This window comes from Parasteatoda tepidariorum, chromosome 2, assembly GCF_043381705.1.
Source record: "Parasteatoda tepidariorum isolate YZ-2023 chromosome 2, CAS_Ptep_4.0, whole genome shotgun sequence".
In the NCBI taxonomy this organism is placed as follows: Eukaryota; Metazoa; Arthropoda; class Arachnida; order Araneae; family Theridiidae; genus Parasteatoda; species Parasteatoda tepidariorum.
The window spans coordinates 64,876,463-64,890,857 of NC_092205.1; the positions used below are offsets into that span (position 1 = coordinate 64,876,463).

General features: G+C 29.6%; 1 protein-coding gene across 4 annotated transcripts in view; it reads right to left on the minus strand.

The window, feature by feature from the left end:
• The window catches only part of LOC107453574 (retinoid-inducible serine carboxypeptidase-like), a 38,845-nt gene extending 28,677 nt beyond the window's left edge, over positions 1 to 10,168 (minus strand). For 2 of the 4 annotated variants that reach the window (XM_071177678.1, XM_043045357.2), the window contains exons 1-2: positions 10,011 to 10,168; positions 2,141 to 2,268 (exon numbers count right to left, since the gene is read on the minus strand). In XM_071177678.1, the coding sequence (XP_071033779.1) occupies positions 2,141 to 2,268; positions 10,011 to 10,062 (180 nt within the window). In that variant the 5' untranslated portion in view covers positions 10,063 to 10,168. Of the gene's footprint in view, positions 1 to 2,140; positions 2,272 to 10,010 lie in introns of all 4 variants that reach the window. The other 2 variants (XM_043045354.2, XM_043045352.2) reach the window with 1 other exon arrangement.
• Positions 10,169 to 14,395: the final 4,227 nt, after the last annotated feature.

The window sequence follows — 14,395 nt, forward strand, 5'->3', positions numbered from 1 at the left end:
GATAAAATTTCTTTAAAAAAAATTTCAGCCTTCTACAAAAGAGAATAGCTTTCAGTTTTCAACAAAAACGAATATTTTGCAATTCATTGATTCTGCAGTTTAAAAACTAAATTTCAGATTTAATCAAAATGGAATCAAGAAAGTTGTAGAAGCAGAAAACGACTTACTGCTGAAAGAAGAAAATATCAAATTTCTATAGGATTATTAAGAGCAAATATATGTGGTTTAGAAGAAAATATAAAACTTTCTAACAAAAATTCAACCGAATTCTGTAAGGAATTATTAAAATCCTATTTTAAGTGACACCTGAAGTTAGATGCCTTTTCAACGACATCGAAAAACTTGCAAAACTCATCTTACTTGTTTCTAGTTCCAGCTACGAGGCATTAATAAGTATTATTTGTTTCGACAATATTTAATAATTCAAAAGAAGAAAAATCGTTATGAAGTTTCATAGATTATTATTAATTTTATCAAAAAATAAATTGTATTACATTTTTTATTGACACTAATAAATAGTTTTTAATTTGTGAATAAAATAATTTTCCATAATTTCCACAAAGTCACTTCTTTTTTTAAATTTCTCTTTTTTCCACTTCTATATTTAATTGAAAATTAAAGTGGTCAATAGCATTGTACACTATTCTAAACATAAAATATACCTATTCGCACTTAAAATGCAATCTGAAATGAAGAAAATCTGAAATTTCAATAGGATTATCCAGAGCAAATGTATGCGGTTTAAAAGAGGAGATAAAACTTTTTTTTAAAAAATTTCCACCTTCTACAAAAGACAATAACTTTCAATTTTCTACAAAAAGGAATATTTTGCAATTCATTGATTCTGCAGTTTAAAAACTAAATTTCAGAGTTAATCAAAATGGAATCAAGAAAGCTGTAGAAACAGAAAATGACTTACTGCTGAAAGAAGGAAATCTGAAATTTCTATAGGATTATCCAGAGCAAATATATGTGGTTCAAAGGAAGAAATGAAACTTCTTAAAAAAAAAAAAAAAACTTCAACCGAATTCTGTAAGGAATTAGTAAAAACCCTATTTTAGGTGACACCTGAAGTTAGATGCCCTTTCAACAACCTCGAAATACTAGCAAAACTCATCTTAGTTGTTTCTAGTTCCAGCTACGAGGCATTAATAAGTATTATTTGTTTCGACAATATTTAATAATTCAAAAGAAGAAAAATCGTAATGAAGTTTCATAGATTATTATTAATCTTATCAAAAAATAAATTTTATTACATTTTTTACTAACACTAATAAATAGCTTTTAATTCGTGAATAAAATAATTTTACTATAATTTCCACAAAGTCACTTCTTTTTTTAAATGTCTGTTTTTTTCCACTTCTATATTTAATTGAAAATTAAAATGGTCAATAGCATTGTACACTATTCCAAGCATAAAATATACTTATTCGCAATTAAAATGCAATCTGAAATGAAGAAAATCTGAAATTTCTACAGGATTATCCAGAGCAAATGTATGTGGGTTAAAAGAAGAGGTAAAACTTTTTTTTAAAAAATTTCAACCTTCTACGAAAGACAATAACTTTCAATTTTCTACAAAAAAGAATATTTTGCGATTCATTGATTCTGCAGTTTAAAAACTAAATTTCAGATTCAATCAAAATGGAATCAAGAAAGTTGTAGAAGCAGAAAACGACTTACTGCTGAAAGAAGAAATTCTGAAATTTCTATAGGATTATCCAGAGCAAATATATGTGGTTCAAAAGAAGAAATAAAACTTTAAAGAAAAGAAAAAAAACTTCAACCGACTTCTGTGAGGAATTAGTTAAAACCCTATTTTAAGTGACACCTGAAGTTAGATGTCTTTTCAACAACCTCGAAAAACTAGCAAAACTCATCTTAGTTGTTTCTAGTTCCAGCTACGAGGCATTAATAAGTATTATTTGTTTCGACAATATTTAATAATTCAAAAGAAGAAATTTTAATTATTCCNTTGAGGACATTCTATGGTGTATTATCCTTTATTAAAATCAATCGGTAAATTTACAGTCCACTCAGTAAATTTACAGTAAATCGTCGTAAACATACACTATTCCAAACATAAAATATACTTATTCACAATCAAAATGCACATTTATGATAAATAATTAAAATGTACCTGCAGCCATATCACAAGAGGATAACTTGCATAGTTAGTAGTCTGGTCAGTATAATAGAGCCACCAAAACATGTGAGCATCCTTCCTGACATCAACATAGCCCCAGGCTTCTTTCCTATCAGCAGGAGCTGCTATAGCAATGAAATCAATTCAGATTTATAAGTAAATAAAATTATAAATAATACTACAGTATAAATCAAGATATTGCCAACAGGATAAATAAAGCACAGCTGCTTTTGCTATTTTCAATAAATTTTGGCCATGTGAGACTTTATCAAATGAAACAAAAATAAGAATATTCAACTCAAATATTAAATCCGTGTTTTTATACGGATCAGAAACCTGGTACAACTTGAAAACAAATATAGATAAGTTTCAGGCTTTTATCAAGAAATGTATCTGAAGAATTCTTAATATAAAATGGTATCAGAAAATATCTAAAAAGGAATTATTCAAAACTAATAAATAAAAATCAATAGAATTCGAAATCAGAGAAAGCAAATAGGTCCAAGCAACTCCAAGGTGCTAGAATGGTCACCTCAAGGTAAACGAAAAGGGGCAGATCTAAAATGACATAGTGTAGAACTCTTATGAATGAATTAAAGAAAATAAACAAAACATGAAGAGAAATAAAAAGCTTAGTTACCAACAGGGAGAGATGGCCAGTATCTACAAAGGCCCTGTGGTCTTTGTGTAGTGAAGAGGTATAAGAAGAAAACGACGGTATATTTCTGTTAATTATCAATACAAAAGATAACACTGAAAACCATTTACCTTACAATAAATAATTTTCACTAGAATTTATTCAAAAGATAATTAATCAAAACTGTTTTTTTTTTTCTTCATTTCTGATTGTTGCCAGTACGTTCTTGTTGGACAGAAAAATTATGTAAACAAAACAAATACAGATATCTTTCCTTCTGATTAGCAAAAAATTTTATCAAAATTTATTATAGTATTTACTTGTAACACCTTAATTTAATTCTTATTTAAGTATATTTACCAATGATACTTATTTACTACAATTTTTTTAATATTATTTGCTATTTTTAAAATTTTGATTATCATTCAAAATAAAGGCTTAAAACTGAAAGTGGTGTTCTTCATTATGAAATAATCACATACAGTGATCTCTTGTTTTTTGCGGTCTCGTTCCAGAACCTTCCGCGAAAGCTGAAAACGGCGAAGTAAGATTTGCCGCTAGGAATTTTTGTGTACACGGGTACACGAATGTTTTAAATATGTAAACAGTATTTATACACATTTAAGACAAAAAATTACAATGGTATACTTAATCTCGTCAGTGCTAATTAATAAGGTTAATTACAAACTCTTATACAGTAATAAACATTAATCAACATTGCTGTCAGAGAGAGGCGAAGAGTCTTATTTTGGTGGCGGAGGAAAGGATCTCACTTGATTCGTAGAATCTTTAGGCTCACTCGGTACATGTACTCTGAGTCAACTGATCTCTTTATTTGACATGCAGAGAGCATTATCCCTCTCGAATCAACATGAAACAATGCTCCTTTCCGCAATGTGGCTGCCGACATAGTTGAATTTTTTTTTATTTTTTGATGAATATTTCGGAAAAACCCACGAAGCACTGAAGCCGCAAGGCATGAAGCGTGAAGTGGCGAGGGAACACTGTATAATCTTATCACTTAATATTTTATGATAAACATATTTGGTTACGATTTTCAACATTTAAAGGTCTAAGTAATCAATATTTATTTCTGAATAAGTCATTTACTTTTATAACCTAGTGTAAGAAAAAATATGCCAATTCTGCTCAAACATTTAAAATAATGAATAGAAAAAAAATTAAAGCAATATTTGAAATTATGCACAAAAGCAAATACAAAGTATATCACCTAAAATTAAAATAAATTATTAAATAAAAAAATAAATATACCTTATGCCACTCTCCCTGAAAAGAAATTATTTTATGCTGCACCTATGTTAACCAGACGATTTCAAGTTAACAGAGTTTTTGATAAAACTCTATTTTAATTTTAGAAATGATATTATTTTAGTGAGGAAATATCTATGTTTTATAGTAAAATATGCTAAAGTATAAATAGAATTCTCCAAAATTTGTACATATTTGTGAATTGCTTCGATCAAATTCCAGCAATTGTATGACTGTATGAATATTTTTAAAAACGTTCCTTGAAAATCGTCACACATATTTGACATTCTTGGCTAAAACTAATTGGTCATAGAATTTGCATATTTAATTTCAATTCCTGGTGCTAGGTGACATTCCATTTTCACATTCGACTTTTGAAATTTCAATTGTAAACGGAATTTTTTATGTCCTTAAACTAAAATGTTAAGGCTTGCAGCAAAAAAAAAATTGTACTGCATTGAATTTTTTACAAAGTAGTGAATTATTATTTTTTCAATCTAGGAACCTGTGCCTACAACTTATGTAAAACTTATTTTAATATCAAGTGAAATAATTTAATATCTTGTGTAACTAAATAGATATTCCCTAGAAATTGAATTGAAAATATAAATACTTCATTGATTTAAAAAATAATAGATGATAATAAAAATAGACATATTTTGAGCGTCCAATAATGAAAGTCACAAGTTATTCAAGCTTGACAAGTTTTGAGAATGGGCGATTATATTAGAACTCTCGAAACATTTCGACTTTAACTTCCCTCTTCATATTTTTTGAAGCCAGTTGAGATTTAATCATTAATTATATTGTTTTACATTTGGGTCTTGATCATTATTTTGATAAGGATTTTACACTCGTTAAAGTAAACATATGCATTTTCATATTTTAACAGGATTTATGTGGTCTTTAAAAACGTAAGAGCATCAATATTGTAAAAGTTATATTTAACTTAAAAATTAAAATTTTGAGACCAGATATTTTGAGTTAATGAAATTAAATATTTTATCTTTTAAGTTTTTGTGCCCCCATTTCAGTATCTTAAGGATCTTACGACCTCTTTTAAAAAAGAGAGTATCGTATCAGATATATATAAGAAAGCAAAAATAATCATAGTAGCAGTATTTGATGGTAAATGTAACTTAACGTAATTGAAGAATATGCTGTGCGACATTTTATGGTGAATTTGCGAACGTAAGTTTCAGTTCTGTTCTATTTGCTAATCATCTTTATCCAAAGAAAACCTTGCAACCTAAATATTTAGCAGAATGAAGCGATTTTTTAAACAATGAATCATACAATATGCAACATATTATTTCAATATCTTATTCTTTAACATACCCTATTTCAATGTTTCAAAAATACCACTAAACATTCAGCAATTCCTTGAGTTAGAGAAAAAGGAAATATCGCAAATTATAGAAAATCTCGTGAATGTGCATAAGAATTACTGTAAAATATACATTTTATTTTTCAGGCACTTCTTTTTCCTTCTAACTTCCTTGCTTAGAAGACTTGATTAAAGGTGTAAAAATGATTATCCCTAAAATTTTGTATATAGCCACAATAAGTTATATTAATTTGATTTTAGTATGAAATCCTCGAATAAATATAGCAAAAACAACATAATCTAAATAATATCAGATAAAAATGTTCCTGTATTTAAAATCTAAAAACTTAGAAAATCATAAATAATTTATAAATCACTTTAAATTTTCTTTTCAAAAGATGATTAAAATATAAAAAAATTTGCTTTTTTGACAGAAATCAGCTTAAAAATTGTCCATTGCCTAGAAACTTCGAGATATTTAACATTAACTATTAATTAAACCTGTCCGAGCAGTTATAGAACATAATTCCAATTCTTTTTGCAGTCAGAGCTTGCTTGCTTAGCAACCTTGTAAAAGTAAGCACTCTTCTTTTGAATTAGTCAATGGGCTATCTAAAAATATTAATTTGCGCTGACAACATTTTTTGGCGGTTTCCTGGACTATCGCTAAATATATAAACCTTTATTGCGACCCAATTTACGACCCATTTTTTTAAAAATTCAAGTGTCTAGACTCCAATTATATAAAAAAACATGCATGCTTATTCAGAGAAAGTACGTTTTTGTGTCTGATTTCGTAGCTTAATTAATAGTTAGCACTAATTAATTAGCATATTTGAGGTCACCCCCAGGAACCTTTAAGATTGACACTTAGATCGTGAAAATCCGATAATTAGAACGAAAGTTATTCAGGGTGATATCTTTTTTTTGCGGACTGTAAAGTGCGTAAAAGAAATAAATGGACCCACTGGACTCATTTTTAATGGTTCGAGAGGTTGACATCAAATATACTAATTAATTAGTCCAAACGATATTTTAAGTTAGGAAATTGGACATAAAAACATAATCCGATTAAACATTCCGTTTTTCGACGGATTCGGATTTCTGACCCCCAAAACATAGTTGTTTCAATCAAGAAATATTGTTCCAATAGTTTTTTCAGGAGAGCGCTTGAAAGTTAGGACCCTTTTTAATGTTAACTTTAGTTTTTGCGTATTTCGCCATATCCCAAATTTTTTTAAGCGAATTGAAAAAGTTTTGCATACAATTCGAATCAGATCAATCAACTCCTATTCGTTTTTCGAAAGATAATTTCATGCAAAATAAAACTTTTAGTAAACATTTATTATTACTTTACTTAAAAGAGGCAAAATCGGTCAAATAAGTCCTAAGAAATTAAAAAAAACTCTTATTTTTCGAAATTTAGTCCCCTAACTTCTTAATTTTTAGTGTCCATTTTTTGTGACTTAAATTCGTAACTATGAAAGCAAAAGCAAATTTAAATCGTAGAGGAAAGAATGTTCCGCCTTGATATGTGGTAAACAATAATTAATTAACTGTGTGAAAGGTTATTCGTTGCAGGCGTATGTCAATATGTAAAAAGCTTCTGCAGGGCAAAACAGAAATCTTGGTAGAAAGCGTGCTTTCAGCTTTGAAGAGATAGGAAAACCTACACAGACAAACAGCAGCCATGCGTGGCAATTTTTTTAAAAAAATGTAAGTTAATTAATATTCCTTTCTCTGACGCAAATTTAAAATTTGTAAATTGTAAAATAATTACAAATTTAAGCTATATTATTTGAATCTTATATTTTAAGCCGATGGACTTACTCTTTTTCTCAAATGGAGAAATTAGCATTTTGCCGGCCATAGATGTTCACTTTAAGAGCCCTTGAAATGAAAAAGGAATCGCAAGGAGAAATTTTAAAAGTCTCTTTGTATTTATTTACGGCATATATTAACATCGAGTCCCCTGATTAAAATAGCCCTTTATTTGTCAGTAAGATTATACTATGTAACAATTTAAAAAATTCGAATTTTACAATTTTATGGTCATAACCATTTCGAAGTTCGTTCAAAACGGGGCATGATATCTTTAGAAAGAATACGTGGATGCAAAAAATGTACTTAAAACTTTATTTGCAAAACATTTAAATGATTCAAAAACCAATCGATTCACATAAAAATAACATTTTATATCAAAATGTTCTTTAAATGTTTTGTTAAATATGCATGAAATTTCAAATTTTTATTAACGAATAATTTTTGTGCTATGAGAGTAAGAAGCGCAGAAATTTTTTGTAATAGCGGTTACTGCTACAACTATTTTCTTTATTACAGAAGTAATTTTTAAGCTTACAATGTATGGTAAATTGCACCATACAGTACAAAATACATCGATAACAGAAAAAAATTATATTTAAATTTACTTTAGAAAGAATCTGCACATAATGGTAACAATATTAGTGATTTAGATTCTTAGAAACACACTTGAAAAAANAGTTGTTTCAATCTATAAATATTGTTCCAATAGTTTTTTCAGGAGAGCGCTTGAAAGTTAGGACCCTTTAATGTTAACTTTAGTTTTTGCGTATTTCGCCATATCCCAAATTTTTTTAAGCGAATTGAAAAAGTTTTGCATACAATTCCAATCAGATCAATCAATTCCTATTCGCTTTTCTAAGGAAAATTTTATGCAAAATAAAACTTTTGGTAAACATTTATTATTACTTTATTTAAGGGAAGCAAAATCGGTCAAATAAATCCTAAGAAATAAAAAAAACTCTTATTTTTCGAAATTTAGTTCCCTAACTTCTTAATTTTTAGTGTCCATTTTTTGTGACTTAAAATTCGTAACTATGAAAGCAAAAGCAAATTTAAATCGTAGAGGAAAGAATGTTTCGCCTTGATATGTGGTAAACAATAATTAATTAACTGTGTGAAAGGTTATTCGTTGCAGGCGTATGTCAATATGTGAAAAGCTTCTGCAGGCCAAAACAGAAACCTTTGTAGAAAGTGTGCTTTCAGCTTTGCAGAGAAACGAAAACATACGCAGACAAACAGCAGCCATGTGTGACAATTTTTAAAAAAAATGTAAGTTAATTAATATTTCTTTCTCGGACGCAAATTTAAAATTTTTAAATTGAAAAATAATTACAAATTTAAGCTATATTATTTGAATCTTATATTTTAAGCCGATGGACTTACTCTTTTTTCTCAAATGGAGAAATTAGCATTTTGCCGGCCATAGATGTTTACTTTAAGAGCCTTTGAAAAGAAAATGGAATCGCAAGGAGAAATTTTAAAAGTCTCTTTGTATTTATTTGGGGCATATATTAAAATCGAGTCTCCGGATTAAAATAGCCCATTTTTGTCAGTAAGATTATACTATGTAACAATTTAAAAAATTCGAATTTTGCAATTTTATGTGCATAACCATTTCGAAGTTCGTTCAAAACGGGGCATGATATCTTTAGATAGAACGCGTGGATGCAAAAAATGTACTTAAAACTTTATTTTCAAAACATTTAAATGATTCAAAAACCAATCGATGTACATAGAAATAACATTTATATCAAAATGTTCCTTAAATGTTTTGTTAAATGTGCATGAAATTTCAAATTTTTTTTAACGAATAATTTTTGCGCTATGAGAGAAAGAAACGCAGAAATTTTTTGTAATAGCGGTTACTGCTACAACTATTTTCTTTATTACAGAAGTAATTTTTACACTTACAATGTATGGTAAATAGCAAAATACAGTACAAAATACATCGATAACAGAAAGTAAATTATATTTAAATTTACATTAAAAAGAATCTGCACATAATGGTAACAATATTAGTGATTTAGATTCTTAGAAACACACTTGAAAAAATGATGTGAGACAAAATTTAAAGTATAAAATTCGGTTTAATTTAAATATTTTGAATTAATTTGTCTGAGCCCCCCTGTCGGGGGATACTTGACCCCTTGTCGGGCAGAGTCTGGCGCAATCTTTGTTTCTGAATCATGTAAAACATTATTTTATATAATAATTATATTTAGTAGTTAGTTTGTATAATACATATCTCAGATTTTTAGCAGTGCTAGGCTTTAGTCTAGATTAGGATACTTCAAACTAAAAATTATCTGAAAATGTTCCAAAAAATAAACTTGAATTAATAGAAATAATTTAATGCTAGCCCAACTTAAGATTAAAGATCATGTTAACAGAATATTTCAATTTTCAAACACAGGTGTTTTAATTCAAATTTAAGAAGGGGCCAACACGTGGCCTTGAAATAGCAATAAAAGGATCATTTATATCACTAAAAATAATAACTTATAGGTTGTGTTTCGAATATTTAATTCCTAAATACATGCAAAACACAAAGGCAATTTTAAAATTAAACAATGTAGATTAACACTTCGAACTTTAAATTATAAATACCGAATTGGCCATCCTAATATAAATTATTACAAAGAAATAATACGCTTTTACGCAGTTAAAAATCAAGATACATTATAACGATTTGAATACGTATCTCCAATTTCAAACATGTGCAAGCAACATGCAAAATTAATTTTAAATTAACGTCAATAATTCTTAATGAAATTAAAAACTTGGCACTTTAATAAACATTAAATTACCTGAAGAAGCCCCACAAAATAATACCACAACAAAGAGAGCGAAAACTTTCATGTTTTCTATGTATGATACTTTATGAGAGTGACTGAAAAATTTTACTTTTTTCAAAAAAAATATTATCTCGCACTGATCAAAGTTCAACTGAATAATACTTGAGAACATCTGTTAAATATTAGAATGTAGTAGAAATAACTTCCCATACATAAACAAAAATAATTACAAACAAAAGACAGGAAACTGCTGCTGTATAAATAGGAACAGAAAAAAATCGTTGATTGACGACAATTAGTTTCACATCAACGAGAGGCGCTAAATGAAAACAGAAAGTAGAAAACCGGCTTGAAGCGGAAACTGCTGACTGCTTAGTTTCACTTCTCAAATTACGTTTATCCAGATTGAGCGCATTTATATCTCCTCAGGTTCATTTCAATATATCGGAACTGCTAGTGAGTGTGTCCTGGAGCTAACATCAAGGGTGTAATGATAAGTTTGGTCATAAAATCTACTTCAAGGGCCCTTCTCCATATTTGCAACTTTTTCGCATGCCCCCCAAAACGAACGATTTTCTTGAAATTCATCCTATTTCATCCCGCAGTGGACTGATCGTTAAGACACGGTTCCCTGCAGATCACCGAAGTCAAGCATCACTAGTTGCGGTCAGTGTGTGGGTGGATGACCACTTGGATTAATCTGCGTAAGGATCGAGGATGTGCGGTATTGGTCCTCGTCAAACTGTTCTAAAATAAAGTGCTCGACTTTGCTTGCAGGTTATCGGGCTGCCGAAGAAGGGATGCCATCACCTCTTCAAAGGATCACAATTGTGATGGCATGTCATCGGATTATCATCAGGGGCGCTTCCCAGAACGCCAATAGTCCATTGTGCAGCACTAGTACAACGTAAATGAACTACTACTACTTATCCTATTGCAATTAAACACGTGCGCTGATTTTTTTAAGCACTAATAAAGTTATTTTTTGGAGACAATTTAACCTATGCTCGCAATTTAACCTATTGTAAGATCAGGGTAATAGATCAACAGTTTAATGGCTCATTAATTAAGCTCTTGTGGGACGTTGACCTTATTAGTGTCCCAGCTAAGACAAACTGAATTGTGGGGCTTTGCAGTATGGCCCTGGGGAGGATAGAGCAATCGCATCCAATAAGGTGACGCGAGCTCGAAGTCAGTAATGGCTAATCGTTTCGTATACTGCTACCAGATCGTCTCACCTCCCACGGCTAATGTGAAAATATCTCTGGTGGTATACAGACAATATGTCATGATACCCTTACCAACTGTCTAACAATATGAGGTTTTAGGGGTTTTATTCTCCCTGTAACTCAAATGCAGGTAAGAGCAGTGCCGGGGGGGTCAGAAGAGATACGCCCTTCGCCCATTGATTGTCCCAATAATCGTGAAAAAGCCTCTGTATTCCAAAGAAATATAATTATATTCTTAAAAAATTAGTTTTTAAAATCGAGAAATTAGTTTTAAAAAAATATAGAAAATGCCAATTGTTAAAGATTGATTCCAAGTCTTTGACTCTTCTCCGTTCCCTCTCCTCCCCTTTCCAGATGTATAGGAATGTTCTACGATATTTTTTCTTTTCTTAATATTCTTCGTTTTTTATTAATAAAAATACTTTTTATAGTTTCCATGATGCTTTCTTTTAGAGTTATGTTTAATGCAGTTACAGTTTCATTTAGTTTCCCCAACTTGAAAGATTTTAATCCATATGAAAATCAAGACAGAAACTAACGTACTTCCTTCTTCTATGACTCTCCACACGCTAATGGTAAAGGCACGTAAAGTGTTGCCATGCCTAAAGAGTTATATCCTAAGCCACCTGTAGTATATTTATATCGTCAATACAATTAGTTTAGTACAATTTTGATACATTTTTCTTCGTCGCAAGTAAATCAAAATTTCACTTCTTCTCTTTAGAATTTTTATATACAATTACAATATTTAAATCTTGTTATCATATAACGAGAGCCATACTGCGAGAAGTCAGATATTACGATACCGTTAATCAGTCGTAATGAAACATTTAGAGTACAGAAATTATTTGTTTAAAACAAGTTAAAAATTAGTAACTTTCCACTGTAGCACCTAAAACTATTTTGAGGCAAATGGATTCTTCTGTTGAAATTAAATTAAATTAATTTTATTTTAATTAGTTTTAATTTAAATTAACAAAACTATACGAAAAGGGACAAAGGGGAAGATGTTGTTTTTATGTCAGATATCAATTTAGAAAGTGAACATCATTTCCCCTTATTTTTTTTCTTCCTTAAATCTTTATCCTTTATCCTTAACTACTGTCTCAGTTATCTTCTTATGCTATGTTAAACGTGAACTGCATTGTATTATATAGCTAAGCTGATAAAACGGCGGTATAAAATAAGTCTGGTACAGAAAGAACAAGAATTACGATGGCCATACCACAGTGGTGATCCATATCGGTGCCTGCTTTTAGTCGGTTGTCTAAAGAATACAAAGACAAGAATACTTCAATTTGGCAATACATTTGGCTATAAGAATGAACGATTTGAGTAATACACTGAAATACGTTACAAGGATTTATTTTTGACTTACAATTTTATTTAAAACTAAAATTTTTATTTTGAATTCTGTATTTATATAACTTTGATTGTTGGCTAACGATGCATCTCGAAGTCTGAGAAGAATTTCGGTTCATACTAGCGTATACAAGGAAAGTCTTCATTGAAAACGTGAAAAAAGTTGAAAATCAAAGTATTCAAAATACTTCATTTCTCCTTTGACTCAGAAGTATTTCCGTATCGTGTCAAAGTTCTCTTGTTTATCATTACTCCATCACCATCTGAATGTTTTACGTGAGAACAAAGCAGCTGATATCGAACAAGGCTGTTCACGTTTCTTATCAAAGAGAGTGAAAAAAGAAAGCGAATAAAAATTATTTATGTTTTACGATAATGTTGATTTGAGAACTAGTTTAAATTGCATTGAATTTTATAATCAGGCATCAACTGTATACTTTACATTTAATGGGAAAAACGGAGGATTAATTTTAGTCAACACTAAAAATAGCTTGATGTGTGAAAAAAATCCTGGGAATTTGTTAAAAAAAAGGGAACAAATTAGGAAACTTTAGGGAAATAACGAGGAATTCTGGTGAAATTTCATTTACATAGTAACAAAATCTTTGATTCGTTATATTAATGATTAGTTGCAACTTTTCCCGGTGGCAAGATTGCCAAACATGAAGCGTGCAGCACTAGTTGCTTAATTTTAGACTGTTTAACTCCCTATTCAATTGAATTTTTCAAATTTTTTCTTAAATTTCATAACCGTTGTTGAACAGCCGGTTAGTGCTAGCCGGGAACGAAAATCGTATCTACCATACATAGATGGGATTTGAACCCAGTTCACCTCATTGGAAGGCGAACGCTGTATCCTCTGAGCCACCACGACATAGATTGTACAATTGCAGAATGATAGGGAATTTATCGTATTTCCTACACCGTTGTTTCTTTTTCCTCTAGGTAAAAAGACGTTGACCGGTATTCATAATACTTTTTTTTTAAAAGCGTCAGTTACCTGATAAACAATTGTCCCGTATTCAATACACTGATGTTATCTTTTAAGTTACAGGCCATTGCCCGGTATTCCTTATACTGATTTTATAAGGTTTCGGACCACTGTCTTGCATTCACCAAACTGATATTGTTTCTAATCTAAATTGTGTGAAATTCTTAGTTATCTCTAATAGGGAAAAAAAGTTATTCCCACGTTTCATCGATTGAAGAAAAATAAATTACTGCTCTTAAATAAATTACGGTTAATGTACGGTTTTTGTTTTGCAGTCTTTCTCAATTCGTGTAAAGCGGCTAATTGTCACAATGAAATAAAGTCACATAAATTGAAGTATAAATTCCTAATCCTCAAGTGTGTTATATAAAAAGGAAGTTAGTAATTAAAATAATATATTATACAATAAATTTATAAGATTGATGGAAAAAAAATTTTTTTTTTGGGGTGGGGGGAACTTTTTTAAGAATTCCTGAAAAAAGTAACGATTTCTTTAGATATTTTCTTTACAAATGCTTTTGTATTTTTTCCCGAAAAAAATTACGAAATTTAAGCTAAAAGGGCAGCATTTGAGAAGTAACGAGCTACAGGTAAAAATAGCGCCATGTATGGTCACAAGGACTATAATAACTGTACGCATAGAAATGTATTTCGGCTATCTGCAGTAACAAATATATAGAATATATATTTTTTATAATCGTTTTATTGGATTTTTTTTTATTTCAATGATTATTTATTCTATTAATATTCATTTAGTTAGTACAATTGAAATGAATATATATATATATANTATATATATATATATATATGAGTTA